Source organism: Mycteria americana, chromosome 13, assembly GCF_035582795.1.
Source record: "Mycteria americana isolate JAX WOST 10 ecotype Jacksonville Zoo and Gardens chromosome 13, USCA_MyAme_1.0, whole genome shotgun sequence".
NCBI lineage: Eukaryota > Metazoa > Chordata > Aves > Ciconiiformes > Ciconiidae > Mycteria > Mycteria americana.
The window spans coordinates 11739038-11761673 of record NC_134377.1 but is presented as its reverse complement, the minus strand read 5'-3'; the positions used below and the strand labels follow the sequence as shown (position 1 = coordinate 11761673).

General features: G+C 36.6%; 1 protein-coding gene across 8 annotated transcripts in view; it reads left to right on the top strand.

Moving 5' to 3' along the window:
• Positions 1-22636, top strand: part of MPHOSPH9 (M-phase phosphoprotein 9) — a 34716-nt gene that overhangs the window by 8398 nt on the left and 3682 nt on the right. For 6 of the 8 annotated variants that reach the window (XM_075516045.1, XM_075516047.1, XM_075516050.1 and 3 more), the window contains 19 exons: positions 12-532; positions 2359-2482; positions 4901-4991; positions 6286-6392; positions 6808-6933; positions 7744-8180; positions 9118-9276; positions 10999-11086; positions 11866-12081; positions 12956-13003; positions 13379-13443; positions 15388-15489; positions 16863-17000; positions 17759-17931; positions 18721-18885; positions 19214-19334; positions 20156-20259; positions 21094-21305; positions 21836-21904. In XM_075516045.1, the coding sequence (XP_075372160.1) occupies positions 12-532; positions 2359-2482; positions 4901-4991; positions 6286-6392; positions 6808-6933; positions 7744-8180; positions 9118-9276; positions 10999-11086; positions 11866-12081; positions 12956-13003; positions 13379-13443; positions 15388-15489; positions 16863-17000; positions 17759-17931; positions 18721-18885; positions 19214-19334; positions 20156-20259; positions 21094-21305; positions 21836-21904 (3066 nt within the window). Of the gene's footprint in view, positions 1-11; positions 533-2358; positions 2483-4900; positions 4992-6285; positions 6393-6807; positions 6934-7743; positions 8181-9117; positions 9277-10998; positions 11087-11865; positions 12082-12955; positions 13004-13378; positions 13444-15387; positions 15490-16862; positions 17001-17758; positions 17932-18720; positions 18886-19213; positions 19335-20155; positions 20260-21093; positions 21306-21835; positions 21905-22636 lie in introns of those variants that run through there. The other 2 variants (XM_075516049.1, XR_012777728.1) reach the window with 2 other exon arrangements.

The following is a 22636-nucleotide window of genomic DNA, read 5'->3' as shown; positions in this document are numbered from 1 at the left end:
TTTTCCCATAGCTGATTCAGGATGAGATAAGGCAGTTAGTGAAATTGCAGACCAGCAATTGGGGTGCCGGCAAGAGCAGAAGTTTGCCTGTCAAGCTTACAGACACTTTTTCATCACCAGAAAGTCAAATGGGGATGCGTTCTGAAATCTTTGAAGAAAATGAGTGCATTGTCAATCAACTTAGATCTAATGAAGCAGAAAGTCAGCCAAATGCATCTGATCTGCATCAGGAATGTTTTGCAAATGATGCTTCAATGAATAGCGGGTACGGTACACTTTCTGCCTCCGAACTGAGCCCTAGCAAATCTAATGACGTTAACAAGTGCACAGGCTACATGGACAAAACTTCACAAGGACACGGTGATGCAGCAGTATTGCTGAGTGACGCAGTTGGAGCCAGTGTTCAAAATGGAAGTGAACTTTTCCCCAAAAAAGTAGAGGAACATTTTTCATCAGGAAGGAATGATATTTTAGTTTTTCCTGCTGAATTTGAACATAAAGCTGATGAAGCTCAATGTGGAAAAAAGCCCAGGTAAGTGATAAACTTTCAAAATATGTTAGTTTATTGTAGAGAGTCCCCATTCAGTAAACAACTGTTGGTAACTGGAAACATGTAAGAATTGAATGGAACCTCTTGATTGTAAAAAATACTATGCTGGTTGGTAGATAAAGTTATTTGTTTAGCCTAATGTTTCTGCGTGATGTATATTTGAATCTGCAGTGTTTTTCTGTTGTAGATACATTGGGAGAAAAATATGAAAATCTACTTTCTTCTGCAAATATGAGCCAAGATACAGTTTGCATATAGTGTTTATCTGCGCACCAGAATTTTAGGTGCTGATTACCAATTTTATGAGTGATATTTTGCTATTGTGCTCAACCAGTCTTTTTTGCTAGCCTATGTGCATGCAGTACAGTAATAAACTGTATCAGCCAAGCATGTTTGGGTTTTTCTGTTGGTTTTCTTCATTGATCTTTGTTTTGCTCTATTCAATAGGTGGGTGGCTTTACCAAGATTTTTTTGAAAGATTGGGTAGCTAATTTGGCAGTAATACTGACCAAGGACTGCTCTAGTTCCACAGAATTTAACAATGTACTTTACTCTGTCAGACTAGGCTGTAATGGCAGTGGTGGCTTCACGTGGTCATGAGCAGTATCAGAGGTCTTGTGGGCAGTGTGTTGCCTGTGAGTCCCTGATAGTAGTTTTCAGAGATAAAAACTTTCTGTTGGAAATGAGCTTGCATTTTGCTGGTATGTAGTAAAACACAGAACCAGCTTTCTTTAGAGGATTTGGTTTGGAAATGTGTTATCTCAGCAAATAGGGTAGATTGTAACCCCATTGATATGTATGTTCTCTTCCTCCCTTCTGCTGGGATTTCTTCCAGTATTTGATTCATGTTGCACAGTTCCATGAGGGGAGTAGCTGCAATTCATGGACTGCCAGGGAAACTTAGAGCTGGAGACACTCAATTCAAAAGTGTTTTTCAGTTTGAAAAACCTTTCTAAGACAACTTTTTAAATCATTCATGTATTATTTTTTTGTCTTTTTTATTTAAAAAATACAAGTTTTTTTTCTTTGAAATTGCTTTCCATTTTGTATTATGAACTCCGTTTGAAGGAAGAAAGGGTTCAAACCAAAGTAGAATAGTTCAGTTAACCCAAACTGTGTTGTTTGTTGTTAATTTTTAATTGTAACCTTTTTTCATTCTTTCCACTGTATGTCCCATACTGGGACAATATGTAGTTTTTCAAAGTGTTGCTTTTTAACAAAATGGGAAAATTGTTCCACATCTACCTCTAAGAAGAATTTCAGGATGTCTCTATTTGTTTCTGTTCTGCCTTTTTTTTTCCTGTTTCCTTCTATATCTTGTTTCAATCTTTCTTATCCTTGAAGATTGTCTTGAGTTGGAAGGCATCCTTAGTGTGTCTTCGCTGACATCATCTTTACAACCAGACTGATAACACAATAAGAAAAAACACTGCATTTACATTCCAGCTTAATTTTGTGGTTTTAATTGGTATCCACTTGAATGGACCAAAAAATAGTTGCCTGGCTAAAAATATGGAGCTCTTTGTTACCATTTTTTTTGGTAGTAGAAAAGCCATTTTGATTATGGGTGCAGTTGATTAGCACCTTTCCTTTCAGTAATTTGTTTGTTTGTGGGTTTTTTTGTTTTACTTTTTAAAAAAGAGCCCTAAAACATTTCAGCATTCGTTACTTCATACAGTTTCTCAAAAATGCACAAAGGCAGTGGAGTTCTGTGCCTATGTTTCACCTTGATGAAGAAATTGATTGCATGTCTCCACTGAAAAGGGCATACATACTTACAGTACACTTGTGTGTTTCTTACCATTTAGTAAATCTTTAACATCATGGGCACAAAAGTTGAAACAAAACCAACCAAAAAGAATAAATGCTGAAGAAGTATGTGTGAACTCTATGCAAGAAAATGAGCAAGCAAAGAAATTACCACTTGAGAATGTAAGTCTCTCTCTATTTTATGATGTTTTTCTAATTTTATTCACATCACTGGTATTTTTTCAGTGTTATAGTATGTTCTGATTCAGCATGTGCTTTCATACTTAGTTTTAAGCATTTGAGTAGTGGTGTTCCCATTTATATGTTTAAAGTTCATGTGGGCAGAGTTTACTTCTTGGATCATTCTATACTTACTCACATAGCTATGTTGGCTTATTTTATTCCTTGCCTAATTTTTGTCTTAATTTACCTAAGTGGTACATGTTCTTTCCTTATAGACATAATAGTCACATTCTCAATTGAAGCTTCATGTCATGGTAATTTATTGTGCTCTATAATTTCTAGAAGTAAACCTGAAGTTGAACCTTGTTATGATGTCTGGCATGTGTAATTTCCATAACAAATTTTGGAAGAATCTTTGATTTCAGCTGGTAACGTCTCTTTTAGTACACAGAACTCTTTGTGTCTGGAGGCATTAGCCACTTTGTTCGGGACAGATAGTATTCATCCAGATTGGGATTTTAAGTTGGATCCAGTTGGGATCCAAGTTGGGATTTTTTGGTTTAGTTTGGTTTGGGCTTTCTGAGTGTTCTTAGCAGTCTCATGCTAAAATCCAAACATGAGCGTGTTTTCTCTTTCTTTTTTATATTGTTTATGTAAGAGTAATACATTCTTTTATGCCTGTGTATGACTATGATTTGGCTAAATTGAACTACTCCAAGCACAATTACAGCACTGGTTATTAAAAGTAACCAACCCCCCAGGAGACATTTAGAAAATCTAGTTGGCTCTTTAGAACCATTTGTAGTAATGCCTACTGCTGTGACTGCTGAATCGGCTCAAAATATTTCTTTTGAGAAGAATTTGGTTTGTTCCCTCCATATTCTTTAGTTAATTGTCTGCCCACAAATCTGATTATTTTGGGGAGGGAAGTTTAATCACATATAATATTTCTGATCCAAAAGGACGTTATGCAACATGATTGTATGAGTAATCATCATACATGTAACTATGAAGTTTTAGCATTACTTTCAGTATATTAATTGTCACAAACCTCTCTCCTTATGCTATTTGTAAGGAAAGAATTCCTGACACTCTGTGAATGGCTCTACCTACAAGAGAATAGGAGAACTAGCAAATATGAATCACTTGATTCAAGCAGGGTCTGTTTTCTTTCCTGTGGTCACTTTGAGGATGATCCAGAAAGGGTACGAGTAGCTGTTTGGGCTTGCCCTCTCGTTAGGCAGCTTCTATTGTCAGTGGAAACAAGATGTTCTTCTAAGGTGATATTTCAAACCAGGAGTCAAATTTCTCTGCTGTGGATTGTTTCTTTTCTCTCTTTGCTACAGGAGGGTGCCTAAGGAAATTGGTGCCAGAAACTCAGTTTTTGAAAATATCTTTATCTTTCTGTTCCTTTGTAAGAATTCAGTTCATACTCCTTCATTTTCCTTTCTTCCTCCTTAGGCAAAGGAGAATACCTAAATAAAAACATTAAGAGGGACAAAATAGCCTTGAGGTGAGATGGTACTTCATGCAAAAACTTGAAAAGCTTTAGTTCTAAAACTTTATTTTTTTTCTTTCTGACTTTTGTAAACTCAATGGTTACTATCCTGTTTTAGTCCTCAGTTGTATGAGCTGTATAAATTTGCCAAGTAGCATGAGTGTTAAGCTGTTGTAATGGAACAAAAAGTCCTAAGTACAGTAGAAAAGAGCAACGTGAGATGACTGTTTTAAACCTAGCTGCCCTTACTCAGTTGCTCTTGTATTGCTGTGTTGTATCAATGACACTTCTTCCTTTGATTAAGGAAGAGGAGGGTTGTAGCAAATCTTAAATTATGTGATTTCCCCCCCCATGTGTTGGTCCCACCCTTTTCAAAGTTGTTTCTATAATTACCTGGGTAGGTTGCTTAGAAAGTCTGGAGTGATGAGAAGAAGGGTATGTAGTATCTTGTCTGTCTGAGATGATAGACAGTGTTTACCTCCAGCTTTGTGGTAGGTGGAGTCATAACAGCTGAATATAAGAAATTCCAATCTTAGGATGAGGAAAGAGTGACACTTTATTGGTAAGTCATCCCTCTATATACTTGTACCTCTTAAGGAGCAAGAAAGTTTTGATGACTGTCCAAAATGTGTATTTTTGTAACAGTTAATCTGAAAAATGCTCCACAAGTAGACAGGCACATGACTTAAAAAATATCAGTATCTTTTAATTATGTGGCTTAGCTTAGTTCCCACTTTGACTGTGATTGTCCTGAATATAAATTTTATAGGTTTGGATCATGCTGTATAATTAAATTTTATCTCTTTGCTTAAAAAGACTAGTTACATTTACATGCAATTTTTTAAAATTATACCCTTGACTTTTTTTTTTCCCCTTGCCTTGTGATTTTCCTTAGATTTGTTTTTCCTCTGTAATTTTAGACAAACCTTACTGATGCTGCTTTGCCACCTTACACTTTTTACCTCAATCAACCAAATGAAAGTCCAAATTCCTTAGTGTCTGAAGCTTCAGGTATAGTAATTTCTTGTATTTAAATTTGCTTTTATTTTGAATTCTTGTTTTATAAAACTCTTACTAGAATGCATGTCCAGTAACTTTGGGGAGGTGAGGAGGGTTTGAGCACCAACAAGCTATTCAACTTCGGTATAGCATAATTCTGCTTTTCTTGCTCTTGCATTCAAACTGATGGTACCTCCTGTGTATCACTGCTGGCAGATGTAGGACGTGCAGCAATTTTTTTTCTTCAAATTTCTCAACATTTCAAAGCTGAGCTTTATGTTTAAAACTGTTTCATAATGTAATTACTATTAAAATTATTGTAGGGTATCAAATGATCTTTCAAATGTTAGCATCATTGGTCTAGTAATCACAGGAGTTGCATGGTAATAGAGCCAAATTCCTGTAAGCCAAAGGCGTGATTCAATAATTGCATGAATAGACAAGAAGAAAATAATGCAGTGTGTAATGTGGTGATTCTTTAATTTTGGGGGGGTGGGGGTGCTCTCTTGTGTTTTGGTATGGTTTTGCTTTTATTGTTTTGGAATGTGTGTACGAGGGGTGGTTGGTGGCGTTTTTTTGTGGTTTTGGTGTGTGGTGGTGGGTGTTTTTTTGCTTTTTTGCTAAAAAAGCAAAAAAACTTACTTTTTTTGTGAAAGCCAAACGACTAATTCACATATTTTGATCAAGACAGGGTGGATTCATTTCAGTAACAAACAGGGGCACAGAGATGCAGCTCAGAAAACTGTATATATTTATTGTTTCTTCACAGCCCATTGAGAGAGGGACACATATAAGAAATTGAAGTGGGATTGAGACTGTATCTATTCCTCTTGTGCCATCCCTCTTAGTCCTGGTAGTCTGTCTTTTTGCATGCTATAGAGAGCTGTTGAGTACCAAACCAAAGAGTTTGTGGTATCCAGTGGCTGTCTAGGATTATTCCTTGGGTAATATAAGTTTTAAGTGCTATACTGGAATCAGTAGAAATATAAAAGTTTGTGGTAAATGAGGATTTGTTCCTTGAACACCAAAGAGTAAATCTATATGTTTTCACTGATTTATAGCTTTTGTTACTGATGCTGTGTGATGTAATACTGATTATGTTGCTTGTGCTTTGCATTGAGATTTTTGTAACTTCTGGTAACAAATGCTTTAGTGAGAACCTTAAGCAACAGATGCAAACAATTAATCCAGCATTCTTGTTAGCTGACAAAGTAACATCTTACTAATGGATTTTTGGATTCCTGTTCTATAGCCGTGAGCTTGAAATTTGTAATTTTTTTTTTCTTTCATTGTTTCATCTCATCAGGACTTTCGTACTGGAAATTAGATGAAAAGGAGATGTATCACTCTCTACCAGAGAATTTCAGAAGTGAGTTTGCTGATATTTTCTCCACAAAAGTATCACCAGATCAGGTAAACTTTGCACGTGTTTTAAAAGTTGTCTTATAGTTGCTTGTCGTCTTTGCTTTTTTCTACAATGGAAAGAATCAGCCCTCCAAAAGCTAACTTTTCCGAGAACTCTTTTGTTAGCTCAGTCCCTCATATTCTGTTCCTTCCTTATTCATTTTCCCCCGCTAATGTCACTTGGAATTTATTGACCTCTTGTCATTTAAAAGAATTGGTGTGTATAGGAGATGAAAAGGGACTAACTAGTATATTAAAGGTGTATGTGCCTCATTAAAGACCCTTTTTTAAACTCCGTGCATTGAATAAAGCCTTCTGTTCTGAACTGCTTTATTAGCTAAACCCACCCCAGAACTTGCTTATCTATATTGGGGATGGAGCATTGTGTTCAGAAAAAGTAATGTAGCAATTTTGCCTCTTGAAGTTGACTTCTGCTGATGAAACGAAGTTGTCATCATTGAAGGATATTTATCATAAAAGACAAAGGGAAAATAAGCAGCTGCCAGACCAGGATTTTATGCCTTCTTCCCAGCCAAGTCACCCACCAGAGGTAACAATTTCTTTACTTCATGTCTCAGTTTGAAGGTATGATTCGTTACAGGCTGGTTTTATATTAATTGGCCCCTGCTGCCACCTCCAGTGGTACGCTAGAACAGCAGTTTGTGCAGCCATGTGGTGAACCAGATTGGGAAGGGATCCAGCTGAAAAGAACCTCTAAGAATACCCTGAGTAAACAAGCACCTTTGCCGCACAACCTTGAGGATGGCGCAAGGATGAATCTGCTTACACTGAGGCTGCAGCTAGTGAAATGTATGTGGAACTGCAGTCACAGAAGCAGGGTTTTCTTGCTACTTCCCACAAGACAAGTTCATTCCACCTGTGAAACAGAAGAGGCACAGGTTGTGGAAATATTCTCTATGATACCTGTTTCTCTATACAGCTTTCGGTCTTGTACAAAAGCCAGTGATGATGGCTACTATGTGACATCTTGTTCATATAATCCATGAAGTGATTTTCGTAACTGTACAAAGTTATTGTTTCAACCTACAAGCAGACATCATAGTCCTTCTATTTACATAACTGAAATTTCAAAGGTTTTCTAGACAGCTACAGATGTTAGATATGTCTTTTATTCTTAATGGAAACTCAGAAAATCAAGTTGCAAATGTTGGGAATATGTATCATCATCTAAGCTGTTACGGGTCCCTTCATCTTGCTTGTCACTACCAAATTGATTGTAGTAATATTCAATATAACTTCTGCAATATATTATATGGATTACTAATGTCTTCAGATAAACTCCATTTACAAGAACAAAAGTTAAATCACAATTTTTTTAGCATTATAACTTATTTCCTAGATCTTGACGTTGGACCCAACCCTGCATATGAAACCAGGTCAGCAGAACCCAGGATGCTGTTTTTTCAATATTCCTGAAGAGACTACTCCTTTTTCTCCAGACTCTATGGCGGAGCCTGGATTTTCAAGTCATTGTGACACAGACTCTTTTTCACAGACAAGTAATTCATCTCAGATAGATGATTCTCCAAAATATCCTGCCAGTGGGAGAGCTGTGCATTTGGACCTCTGGAAAAATCACCTGTTCGAAAATGAAAACAAGACCAGCTCTCCCTTTCCAATGGCATATACGGACGCTAACAATGATTACTTATTCAACACTGAGGAGGAAGAAACACTGACTCTAACTCCATCTTCTATTACTCAGTGTGCTGACACCAGTTTGCCAGAATGTAGTCTTTCAGTGACATCTGTTGAAGATCCTGTGATAATGTCAAAGTAAGTATTTTTTTTCTTTTTTAAAAGTCATAGAGTTGGTACTTTCATGAAAGAAGTGAAACTTAACAATACTAGTAAAACGAACAAAATATGTGAGTTTTACTCATGTTACTTAGAACACAGCTGGACATGCTGCTTTTTTTTTTTGTCCCCTGAAGTACAGATGGCGTATAAATAGAACAGTCATTTTCCACTTCTTACAATTGTCTTTCTTTAGACCGTACTATTTAATCTTCTTTAGACCATACTGTTTAATCTAAGGCACAATATTTGTGCTCTGTCTTCCTTGGATGTCAAAGCCTTAACAGGAAGGCAAAACAATTTTCTATGTTTTAATGCTTTGGTTTACTTCTTTTTATACGTTAAAATAAAAAGACATACTTCCTTCATAGGCTGTATGAGGGAGTTAATTTAGGCAGAGACTTTCAAAGTTCTGTGGGGGTTATGTTTTCCTATTTGGAGTCAAATGGTGGGAGAAGCACAGAATTACTGTACTTAGGAAAAAATAAATATCCCCATTCGCTATTGAACGTCTCATGATTTGCACATGGACAAGCAGACATGGCATATATTCCATGTGTGAGGGCTTATGTAGGGGTCATGGTTTCAAGATAGTTCAGTGTTTGGGTTTTCCTATTTTAATTTTACATGCACAGTTTCCAGTGCATAGCAAAGGAGAGAAGAGAGCATAAAGCGTTGTATTGGATTTGTATATATAGTTATTATTATGATTATTTGTATTAATATGAAGACTTCTACGCAAGCCTTAGGTGTCTGATGCCACCGCCTTAGATGACAAAGCTTTCTTTGCTTTAATTGGAATGCAGCCAAGTTCTGTAAGAGATATATATGCTGAGTTCATTATGTGTGAATGAATACAGCAGCGCATGGTCACGTGGATAGCTGGCAATTTTTTTGTTCTTAATTTTCAAAATAGGATTAGGCAGAACTTGAGGGAAAAACATGCTCGACACGTAGCTGATCTACGAGCTTACTATGACTCCGAGATACATAGCTTAAAACAGCAGCTAGAGGCGAGCCATAAAACTGCTTCATCTGAAGACTTGAAGAAAATCAATCAAAATCTTGCTGACAGGTACTGTTTGTCTGTCCTTGTCCTCTTCCTCTGTTACATGGTATTCTTTCCACTTTAAAAACTGAGTATGCTTGTTTAGAATATCTTGAAAAGTTTATGTCACTCTTCAATTCTGAAGATTTCATGCATCTATGATGCTAATATTCTCCTATTAAATATAAATAATGCAAAATTTAACGCAGCTGTTTAAGATTAGTTTAAAATTACTGTTAAGCAGCAAGTGTGATGTTTGGACCAGAGGTCTTGTTTGATCTGATTTTTGCTGAAGCCAGTATAAGTTTTGCTCAAGAAAGGCTGGCAGGCAGAGGTAGTCCTAGGCAATTTGTAATGGAACTATCTATGTTGTAAGATAGTGTTCACCTGTCATGCTGGTGAACATCATCTTTCTTTACCTTTCATGTCAAAACTACAGATGATATAGGACCAGTCTTGAATTCATTGGTAGTTTTATAAAGCCAATTTGCCAGTCAATGCTCTCTGACCAGATATTACTACTGGAGTCTGTGTGCCTCACTTACATATTCCATTAGGTATAGCTGGAATGTTCACTATTGTCATGGTTTAACCCCAGCTGGCGACTAAGCCCCACACAGCCGCTCGCTCACTCCATCCCGGTGGAATGGGGGAGAGAATCGGAGGGGTAAAAGTGAGAAAACTCATGGGTTGAGATAAAGACAGTTGAACAGGGGAAGCAAAAGCTGTGCACGCAAGCAAAGCAAAACAAGGCATTCCTTCACTCCTTCCCCTCAGCAGGCAGGTGTTCAGCCATCTCCAGGAAAGCAGGGCTCCATCACACGTGACAGTGACTTGGAAAGACAAATGCCATCACTCCGAACGTCCCCCCCCTTCGTTCTTCCCCCAGCTTTATATGCTGAGCATGACGGCATATAGCATGGAACATCCCTTTGGTCAGCTGGCATCAGCTGTCCTGGCTGTGTTCCCTCTCCCAACTCCTTGTGCCTCCCCCCCGCCTACTTGCTGTTGGGGTGGGGTGAGAAGCAGAAAAGGCCTTGACTCTGTATAAGCACTGCTCAGCAGTAACTAAAACATCCCTGTGTTATCAACACTGTTTCCAGCACAAATCCAGAACACAGCCCCATACTGCTACTGTGAAGAAAATTAACTCTATCCCAGCCAAAACCAGCACAGCTATATATAGAAGTTCAATGTGATTTTATTTTTTTATATAATTATTGCCAGTCAAAATACATATTGCAAATTGAGACAGCTAAAATACTTTACAAAATTTATGCCCTTCAGAATAATTGAAAAAGAGTCTGGGTAGCTGGGACTCTTCTGTACTTGTCTTCCAGCACTAGTGTGTTCTAACTATTAAAAGTGACTCCTGAGCAGTCAGTTATTGAGTTAAAGTAGCTTGCGATATGATTTCAGTCATTAATTATCACACAGCATCATCAATTAGCTGAAGTGGAACTCTGCTCTGGTGCATCTCAGCTGCTTTTGGTTCTGCAGCTCTTATGCTCTGAGCCATCTGGAGTCTCTGCACACGTTCCCAGTTTGCTGCTTGCCTTCCATGAGCAACACAGCCCTTCCGAGCAGAGACACTGGGTGTTTGCTGCAATGGCCAAAGACTATGGGAGGAGGTCACAGGCTGGGCACCAAAGTTCATGGGCATGCTTGAGGAAGGAAATAAGGCTATAAAATGTAGACTTGTTATTTTAAAATTTCACGAGATTTTTGTAATCTGTATCTTCTGAATAGGTGTGACCAATTAGATGCAGCTTTGAATGAAGCAAGTGCTCGCATAAAAGCCCTTGAAAATAAGAATAATATGCTAGAAAAGCAAGTGGTAAGTCCATGTTCTTAATTCAAGTGGCTTTTTAACTAAAAGGGTAAGAGAATGCACATGTTCATTATTAAGATGATCTGTGTTTCCACGTCTTTCTCTATTTTCAACCTTTCTCAATATATGACATCAGGCAATATGTTACTGGTGACTTTTCAGGCTGAGTTTCTTAAGACTCCCTACTTGGGTCATCGTCCCTTTTGCTTATGAACAACCTTTCCAAGTTATCAGGGATCAAGCAAAGTTTGAGTGAAATATTGTGCTGTGTTTATGATATCTCTCTTCAGATTTTTTTTAAATTAATTTAATTACTTTCTCTTTTGACTTATTAGAGCTGTGGTAAAAGCAAATTTCATCTGCACTGTGGCAAAAATATTACCTTTCTAAGTATATTTATACAGTCTTTCTGGCTAGGTCAGACCAGTTAGCTTAGACTGCACAGCTGTATTTATTGGTCAAAGAACAGGACACTTTGTCATGAGGGTTAGACACCTGGAGAGACTAATTAATTCCACCTTCTTTAGATGTTTTTCTATGCTGGGAAGCAAGACATTCAGCTGGGATTAGAGGTCCAACCTCTAGATATTTTAAGTCTATAAAATAAATACATCTCTTGGGGTTTTAGTCTTCATTCTTTCTACATCACAGAAATGGGCAAAAATCTTGTTTAATTAATGTACAGATGTACCCTTGTTTTCTGTTTAGATGATTTTAGGTTATGCTTTGTACCGAAATAAAAATCTGATCGGTAAGCATTATAGTGAATGTTTTTTCTCTTACAGACAGATTGGAGAGAACGCTTTTATGCAGTCAGTAATACTTCCAAAGTTTTGCAAGAACGTATTGAAGAAATGCGCACAAATAATAAAGAGAAGGATAACACTATCAGTCGACTAAAATCAAGGCTTAAAGATCTAGAGGAAGCGCTTGAAAAGGCTTACAAGTTATCTGATAATAAAAATACAAGGCTAAAGGAAGAAAATAAAATGTTTCAAAATGTAAGTAAGAAAATGGGCAATGGTGTTTACAGTTGCACAGCATGTTACGAACACAGAAAGTCCTGAGTGTTTTGGAAAACCACTCAAAGTTTACCACCGTAAAGTCTTAATGCACATCCAAGAGAACAAAAATTATTCAGCTGACTACTTAGTAGGCTAGGTGTTAAGTGATACTACGGACCTAGCAGATATTTAAAAACAATTATTGAAGGCAGCAAGTGTGCACTTGATGTGATAACACTTGTCATAGTCTATCTCAGGTATTTTATTACTCTATGTGCTATTAGTTTATTTTATTTTTAGAGGTATTGCAGGAAATTATTTTGGAACAAGTTATTTTTTCCTTTCTTAAGCTTAGTGGGAATGGACTGAATTTCTTTCATAAGTCATCACAACTTGCTAAAACTGTTAATTTTGTGTATGATTTTAGACAGCATCAAAAGCATTATTCCTTTGATTCTTCAGTAATAGCTTTATGGAATGTTTAAATGGATTGGCAAAACAGGTATTAGGTGGAAAAGCTACTTCATGCTTTAACTCCTTTTTTACAATTAAAATTTCAAAATACAAAGCTTTAAAGTCAGTGAGGAATTTTATTGGTTCATTCAGCTCTTTCAGTTTCTTCAGAGATAAATCATTTGAAAATAGAAATATGTTGTGTAAGTATCTCTGTCTCCTCTTGTCCTGTCTAACTTTTCGTTCCAATTAGAAGATGCTAGAACTTAACCAATACTATTTAAGTACATTCTCTATCCCCTATAGTGTTTCTGCACATTAGACAAGCAATTTAGATGATTTTACAGCAGTCATCAAAACTGTTAATTTTATATAGTCTCAGTGTGGGTTTGTGTGTTCTTTTTTTGTTTTGTTTTAGCTTTTAGGAGAATATGAGTCCCTTGGAAAAGAACATGAAAGAGTAAAGGTAAGTACATGCTAGTTAATTTAAAAAACCAAACGTGCAAAATATGTGATAATGTGCCATAGAATTAACTAAGTTAACTTGGGTATTTTGAAAAAGATCAAACGGAAAGATCCATATTTATTTTAACTGATAGCTTCTTACTACATCTTCAGATCCCGGGAAAGGGAAAAGGAGGGAGTTTGGAATGTATCGTTTTCTAGTCATAGACAGCAAAAATACTGCAAAATCAGCCAAAGAAATTTAATGGACCTCCCTTTCAAATAGGAAAGCATATTTAACGCATTGTTTTCAAGACTGATGTACAGTTACTCAATTTTCTTTTAATATGCTTCTGTAGTTTCTAGACTTTTTACTTTTTTCCTTGTGTGCTTGTAGGATACATTAAATGCAACTGAAAACAAATTGCTTGATGCAAACACGCAGATTTCTGATCTGAAAAGGTAAATGCAAAACTGTCTTACTACTATTTTAACAATATGAAATATAGGCTATGGCCTAAACATTTACTCCTAGGTTATGGAGACTGTAGATCTTGCAATTTTAACTACATCTTATGAAGCATTTCATGTTGCATTGTTACTTCATACACATTGTAAAAAATCTTGTTATTTTAGGGTATGTGTTTTTTCTACTTCCTCGATCACTACATCTTCCAGTGCGATGTAATTAATTGTTTCCTTTCTGACAGTTGTCACTCAGCTAGCTCAGCCAGTCCACTGCTCAAGCTTTTACGGCTACAGTTGTCTCCTTGGGAACCCCCATCTTCAGCTAACCAGTCTCTGTTCTGGTTTTCAGGAGCGAGGATGCTGACAGGAGTTTGCTGTTCAAGATTATGGCTCCTAGGCATGAATAAAGGACAGAAAGGTGTTCCATGTATAGAGCAGGAATAATATCTCCTGTGGATGTTCCTCATGCTACGTGGATCTATTTTTTGGTTGGGAGAACAGAAATCCATTGAGCTTTATACTTTCTGGGTAGGCCCTAGGCAAGACTTATGTGACTATCAGGGGGTTTACAGTTATAAACATATCCTCTAGTTTGGGATTTCTCAGCCACTCCTTGTCAAGGGTGTTAAACAGGAATGCTAGCTCAGGAGAGTCTAGAGAGGTGGGATGAGGGGACATCTGAGAGGGCTCTAGGGCAGGCATTGTAGAACTGTAATGAGGTGATGTTTCACATCATTCATCTCACTTTGAGGATTTTTTGTGGGTATGTGCTGTCATAATTTCCTTTTGTGTTTTTATATGAGCAGCTGGAACCCAGAGTGTTAGGAAGATCTCTTTTTTTATGTGTGGTTTTTGATGATTCTTCTAGAAATGTGGCTACAAGTTCCACCTCAAAATTCATTCCAAATGTCATTGCCACCAAGCATTAATTAGTTAATTAAAAAAACCAAACATGCAAAATATGTGATAATGTGCCATAGAATTAACTGAGTTAACTTAGGTATTTTGAAAAAGATCAAACGGAAAGATCCATATTTATTTTAACTAATAGCTTCTTCAGAGCCCAGGAAAGGGAAAGGGAGGGAATTTGGCATAGTCTTCAGTGTATAGTCTTCAGCCAAACCCAGAAAAATAGCAAATGTGATACCTCGGAGATGTCACAGTCCTTTTCTTTGCTGCTCAGGTCACCTAATTTTTCAAGAAGAATAGAAAGAATGAATAGGAAGAACTTAAAGGAATAGAAGGAAGCCAAAACCACTCTGCCTTCAATTCTTATTGGGACTGTTGAGGAAATGAAGATAGTGTAAAGGATAGTTCAGCCAAGTATTGGTGCTTCTATTTTTCCTGCCTGATTCCTGATGCTAGGGACCATTCCAGACAGTGGAAATTGTACTGTAAAAAGGAGATTTTTATATCCTGCTCCAAACCCCTGTATTTCTATCCTCCAAGTGGGGAATGCCTACGATTGTGTTACATTGCCAAGGGCTGGTTCACTGAAGATGTGGACTGCAGTGTGTGGGGGCAAGGAAAGTCATGTGAAGAGCCTGAGCAGCAGATTGGTAGAGTTACCTGAGTAACACACAGGAGAAAGAGCCACTCATAAAACCAGAGTCAGGGAGGCCTTTGTATAAATACATCATTTCAAGGAGGAAAAATGTTATTGTTTTGTTTTCCCCAACCCCTCTGAGTTGTGTGCTTTTATCCACAGCAATATCTCCTGGTCCTGTCTTTCTAGCTAGGTTATCTAACTTATTTAACTTAGAATTCAAATGCATATTTATATATGTAATTAGATAGATAGATAAAAATGTAGTAGTTGCTCTTGTTCTTTTGCTTCACCCAGGATATCTGAATAAAAATGAGTAAACTCTTAAACATGATATCTCTTTTATGTCTTTTAAATAATCTTATAATGCATCTTTGCTACATCCACGTTAGGACAATTTCAAAACTTGAAGCTCAGCTCAAGCAGGTAGAACATGAAAATATGTTGAAACTTCGCCATATTACTGAAAGTCGTTTGAGAACCTCTTGTGCCAAGTAAGTGAATATTCCAACAATGTGAGGACAAGGTCTCAGTTGTTCAGCTGAATAGGGATTCTCATACTCAACAAAGATTTTGAGAATAAAATCTAATAGTCCAATTAGACATTAAAGGTTTTCTTTGTGTCTTTGTGTCATTGATTTGAAAGGCTGATTACTACATTTTATGTTTCTAAATATAGTTTGTACAGGTATCTTGAGAGTAGAGTGGAAATTCAATTAGAATGCATACTCTAGTTTGAATTGTGAATTTATGTTAAGGAAATTAAAGTTGGCCTGTGTTCTCTTTTGCCCCTTCTATGTTTTAAAGACCTGAAAAGCTTTGTGTTCCCCCCCCCCCCTTTTTTTTATTTTAGTTGTGGCTTCTTGGGTGTGTCTCTGAGTTCAGCACTGATGTTGTGAAGCACAAAATGATAATGTAACATGTTTTGTGGGTGTCCATTTGTGTATATTGAACAGTAGTATTCTGGGGGATCTGATTTTTGATGATTATGAAGATGCAAGTAATTTATATTTTAATATATTACAGGGACAGATTTCTGTTTAGAGCTATTTTAATATTTATGAACAAGATCCCTCAACAATGAATGGAAAAAAAGAAGACCTGAACATGGCAGACCATGTTCATCAGGGAGGAGGATGTAAGAGCCGATATGGATTTGGAAGTGAATCTGTCCCTAGCTGATCTCAAAGGCTTAGAGAAAGTCTCATTCCAATTGAATGCACAGCAGGATAGATTTACAGAGTAGTAGTTATGGTTAATAGCTTGAGTAAACAAGAACCTTTTTTTTTCATAATTATCATCTTCTTTCCTGTGTATAAAAATCACATTTTTCTTTTGATATTTCACAATAATAATACACTCATTGATGCTTATTAGTTAATATTTATCACTCTCAGGTCATTAACAGCAACTTTTTCTTGTTTGGGTTTTTTATTTTTTATGTTTCTCAGTGACTAATAAATGGTGTCAAAAGAAAGCTGGGGTCAGATGCTCTGAACTATTGGAGTAAACTACACCAAAATGCTTTTGTTTAATTAGTTGAAAACTACATGTTACCCAAACCTCAGTCTGAGTAAGCAGCAATAAATTACAAGAAGATTTTCGTGGAGTTCTGCATTCTGAGCATATTGTATAATTTAGACTGAAACCTCAACATATGATTTTTTTTTAATTTACTTTTACTTTACAAAAATTTTAAAAAGCAGTTATTTTTCCACGGTATTTACAGGTTTATTGTATATTTGTTATTGTTTCTGTTTAGCTAGAATAAATAACTGGATTTTCTTAATCTTTTTTTCTTAAATTAAAAGAAAAAAAAGAAAAATTCAAAGCTTTTCATAATTTTGAAGGTTTTTTGTTCCCCCAGCAAGTTGGCAACTCCTGATGTCAGCAGGCGAAAGTGGTTGATACCAGGAGCAGAGTATTCAATCTTCACTGGCCAGCCTTTGGATATCCAGGAAAGCCCAAGAGATAACAGATTAGAAGAAACCTATATTCCTTCTAGGTGAGTTGCTTTCCTTCAGTCTCCACTATGATGTAAAGTTGAACACTTCTAAAAATAGTTTTATCCAGAATTGACTAGATTCATATTTCTACATTTTGTACTTGTTAAATAGAGTTCTAAAAGACATTGATAAATGTTGTAGATGCTATACAATTCCTTAAAAACAAAACAACCTTCGTCCTTCACTAACCTGGTATGAAGCAAGCAGCAGCAGCCTTCAGTACCTTCCTTGAAATATCAGAAAGCTTCAACTGCATCTTGTGCCACTGCCTTTATGCTCTCTGTGTTTGTGTCCAGTTCTACTCTGAGTTTGGACACTGTGTGCTCTGTTATATTGGATGTGAGCTGTAGTAGTTGGCTGCAGCTTTCCTCCAGTGTGAAGCTTCAGGTGTAATTTAGGGTGTAATTTCTCAGTAGTTTGCCTTCTTCCTCAGAAGTTTCTAAAGCCTCTGTCAGGATGTGTTTTGTTCTAAGAAAATGTTGAGTCGCCAAACTTAACTTGTACCGTTCAACTTCAGATTCTTGAATTGGCTATAACATAATCCTCTGAGGTTCTTGGCTGAAATTAAAAAGCACCCTTAAAATTTTTGTTTTGATGACTGTAAATCTCAAACTAAATTTCTCCAGGTTTTTGTTTATTCAGCTAGTGTTTGGATGTATGAAATAAAGTAAAAAAAAAAAAAAACAAAAAACAAAAAAACCACCAAAAAACAACTTGATCCTCTTTTCCCTCCCCCCACTGCCCCACATTCTTTAAGGCACCATTCTCCTCCTGAAAAAGACTCCTCACAAGAAGACTCTTCAACAAACACAATAGAAAAGAAAGAAAATGGGATGTCAGAAGCACCAGTTATAAAAGCCTTTAAAGAACTTGAAGGAAAAGCATTTAAAGATTGGGGTACACAGACAGAAAAAGAAGACGCATCAGCTAGTAATGTTTATTTTTATATTCCTGAACTTGTCTTTACTGGCTTTTCTTTGTTTGCATGTCTTCTGGTTTTGTTATTCTCAGCATTAAAGTCCATCAGGCTTGAGTGATGGGATAAAAACAGTTTTAGCATGTGAACTTCTGGAGTTTTCCTAAGAAAATTCAAAATCATATATAGCTCAGTGACTTGTTTAAAATAGAGGGAATGCAAAGGTTGCTGTTAGGTCTCAAGCTAGGGAGTAGTTATGTCCTTTTTCTAAGAATATCTCAGTATTTATAAACAGTTAATGGAGTCCTAACAAAGCTCTGGCTGGCTGTACATCCATTTTAGTTTTGTTCTCATGGTGTTGTATCAGAATGTTATTAAGAAAGCTGGCATGTGTACTGTAGGACTGTGCTGAGCTGTTCTAACAACATTGATTTAGAAAGCCTTGTAATTAGAAAGCATTGAGTCTTTCTTAAATGTTTGTATTCTTAGTTCAGGCAGGTACTCCAGCCCTCATTCCCAAAAGATGTTTTTGCCCTGCTTTCCACTGTCTCTTTATTAAATCAGCGTTATTTAGCATCATTTCTCCCACGCGCGCTGCAAAGGATCCTTTTTCATGAGTTAAACTACCTGTTTCATGAATATGATGAGCGGGAAGTGAGACTTGAGCAAAACGGCACAAATATGTTGATGTGAGGCAGACTAAGTGCAGTCTTTGTACAGTAGAAGCTGAATACAAGGGAATATTTGTGAGTTCTTGTATTGAAAAAGATTGATTAATATAATAACTTTTTCCTTTTAATTAGAAACATCAAATCGACGTCAAACTGTTGGGTTTGTTGAAACTTCTTTAGTTGCTAACCGATCGCCAGAGAAAGGTAAAGACCAACACAGACCGAAACGGTACAGCTCCCCTTCTGGCCAGAGGTCATCATCCCTTCCTCCTTCGAACAGGAAATCAAATACTCCAAGTAAGTGCTTTTCTGAAGTTTGATTTGTGTTACTCAAAAAGTAGAAGCAAATAATGAAAGCCTGCTCTAGAAGAAAGAAAAATAAAGATAGGATTTTTGCATTATTCTCACAGTCTGAAAAAACCCTTGTCTATAATCACAGAAAACATGAGAGTTCTGAGTTTTATTTTCATTTTTCTGTGTTGTGATGCACTTTTCATCTAATTTAATTAAACATGTAGACAGCTTTGAAAAGCATTCTTTTAAGATATAAGCATCTGGTCACATGAGTGGAGATGCTGCATTGGGAGAAGTTTTAGGTAGTTAGACATAACTTTGTCTTTTGCAGCAAGGAGAGAGATAATGTTGGCACCAGTGTCTGTGACATACAGCCCAAAACGATCTCCAAAAGAAAACCTCTCTCCTGGATTTAGCCATTTGCTTAGCAAAAATGAAAACACAGTGACAAGGTATGAGTATTGTGAATACAATTGTGTTCTGATCGCTATTATAGCAGCAGTATGTTTATGCAGGCTTAATGCTGCTGTTTCTTGTTCATTAAAAGTCCTAGAAAATGAGTCATGTGAAGATTTCTGAATATAAAGCTAAGTTTTACTTTTTAAAATCTGGCAAGAAAAATCTAGAATGATTTCCCGTCTTTAGCATTCACCAAGATGAGATGTTTGGTTTACTGTTGACGCAACATTGATCGATGACAAAGTTGTTATAAAAGAATTGTTCTGTGGAGTAAGTCCAGATCTACATGCTGCTTATCAGGAGATGTAAATAAAACTTGAAAGTTGTATCTACCTACCTGTCATGGCACCTACAAGCATGTTAAAAACCACATAAACTTAACTTTCTGCTAACTGTATTGGATACTATGGTTCCTATAGACATCTTTGCTTGGGAAGGCTTGTGGAGTTTGAGAACATACTTAGCTGTGAGATTAAAGTGTAGGACATGTGTGTGAGGAAGAAGTGTCTAGCACCACTTTGATGGTTCTTGAGGATGACAACATGGGAGCTCAGTGTGTCCGGGAGTGACAGCTTGGCCTGCTTCTGAAAGAAAGTCACGTGAATGAGGTATTTTGGTGTGTGCAAATAAGAGTATATTGGGGTATGGTACTCTGAGCAGTAATCAGAAGACTTGCAATGCCTGTGGGATAGAAACTGTTTTATAAAACAAAGTTGTTTGTTTAGCCTAGCCAAAAGGTGAAAAAGTAGAAAATACTGTATTGCTTGGTAGATGATTTCTAGCAAGTAATTGTTGTGTGCTTCCTGCTCTGTAGATTTGATATACTTCTAGATGACCTGGAAACTGGTCCTACATCTACTTTACAGCACAATAACCCAAGAAAAAGGCTCCAGTTTCTCTCACTAGATGATGTAGAAGGTAACCTGTCAAAGTGGGGGAAAACTGTTCTTTATTTTTTTACCATAATTTCTTCCACATTGGTAACAACTGCTTAAATAGAAAGCTGACGCTTTACTCTATGAAGTCCACCTTTTAAAAAACTTCTAAATCTTGCCTTATTCCTGTAGACATAGAAATACCATTCATACAGTATTTTATTTTTATGTGTATGTGTGTGTGCACAAACACAATGGAAGAACAAAAATAATTAAATTGAGAAAGAAGGGCAGTATGTTTTCCTATGCTTAACTCAGTTACACAATGCATATCTTAGTAGGGTCTATATTAAGATGTACATAACGCAGTTATACTAATAAAATTCTATTGCTAAACGTTGCATTACAGATAGCAAAGGGTAACTATAATGAAGCCAGTTGTTTTCAGATTTTTTTTAAATGATTGATTGAACCAAATCTTTTCTCACTTTTCTAATTCTTGTCACAGTGTTCTGCTTTTGGTTTTATTAATGTATTTATTTAGACTAGTGTTTTCATGACTACTAGTCTACTTGGTGATATTTAGAAATGTTGTACCAGTAAAAGTAATTCCTAATTAACACAGTACAGTAATCTGTCTGTTAACCAAAAAATATGCTGTGGTATGAAGATCACTTGAAAGATGACCCATACAAGTGTTTTGCGTTCTTCTGGGAAGTTTGCTTAAGGCAAGCTAACAAGGCTTTGCTAATCACTATCCTCAGTTTATATACCTCCAAGATCACACTGCTTTTCTTGTTATTAGTTTCTTTTTTTGTCCTATGTAATAATTTCACAGACAATTACAAAACAAATAAGACTCCTATTTTGTTGATAGGAAGGCAACATGCAGGTGTCGGACACAGTTCTTGTGCTGAATCCGTCAATACTGGAATGAAGAAAGCGACAGCTTGGGACGAGAGGAACGTAGCACAAAAATATGAGCCAGTGCTATCGCCTTGTGAGGGAGACTTCAAGTACGCAGCAAGGATTAAGACTCTGGCTGAAACAGAGAGGCTTTTTGATGAGCTGACTCAAGAAAAGCAACAGGCAAAGATTATTTTTACTTTAAAGTTGTGACGAAACATAATTGTTGTATGAGAGGTGAGGGATGTAGCCATATTAGCTATGCAAGCCACAGCTGAAATTCACGCACAATTTCTAGTGTTACCCTAGGAATGTGCCATTATCATTCCCTGCTCTGCTTCCCATACTCCAGTCCTTTTCTTCATTAGAGTCACTTTAACATAAACACAGTGTGGATGGAAGGGTTGGAGTGAATTTACTTCCTGCCTTAATGGACAATGCTTTAAATCAGCCTTTCAAACAAGGAAGGTTATTCTGGCAAGCAAGAGTGCTCTATTCAAAGTGGTCCTTGAGAGGGTCTGCTTATGAATGTTACCTTTTGTATCAGTTTTGTATGATACAGTATTACGGTAACATCAGTTAGTGTTTAAGAACAAGACTGGATGTGTATCTGTAATCTATATACCTCACCTCTCTTTTTGTAAGATGAGTTAGGAAGGCTTATATTGGCTCTGGAAACTATAATTTACAGCTGAAGTATTTTCTGTTACTAGATTGAGGCTGCATTGAGTCGAATGCCTTGTTCTGGTGGAAGAATGACGTTGCAAGCAAGATTAAATCAGGTGAAAAAGCTTCTATATATGACTGTTCTCTTAAGTTGCTGTTCCACAATTTGAGACTATATAGCATAGATAAAAGTTCCGCTATATAGTAAGTGTGATTACTATGGGAATTTTTCTATGCCACTGAGAGTTGTTCCTGAATATGGCTGAATTTTGAATCTGTGTGAAAGATGTTCTCTATTCTGTAGACTTTACTGCATTAGAAGATAATTGGGAAATTACTGCAAGTTAATTATAAACACACTCTGCCTTTCTATGTAAAAGGTGCAAGTCTGGATATTTTGTATGCAAATGATTCAGAAAATAATAATTAGCCCTGCAAACATTTGATTTCCACCCCTTCTGCCACAAACTGACAACTTTTCTTTTGTGTGAGTGTGTGTGTGTATATATATGCATATAAAGAAAAAGTATGTGTGTGTATACATATATATACATACTACATAGTGTATATTCTACATAAGACTGTTTATATCTTCTACTTTTTGTACATGGGATGCGTTTTCTTTTAATTACTGCAAGAATAGTCTGTTCTTGCAATAACACTGAGAGGTAGATAAAGGCGATACATTGAGCAAATGCAGTGACTATGAAATAGATCCCTGAAGCTGTAGAGAGGACGTTGCGCTGTAGAGGAAAGTGCAGAGTTTAGGTTTTTGTTTGTTTGGTTGTTTTTTGTCTACTTGAAAGTATAAAGAAGAAAATAAGAAGGCAAAAATAAGTAGTGTAGGT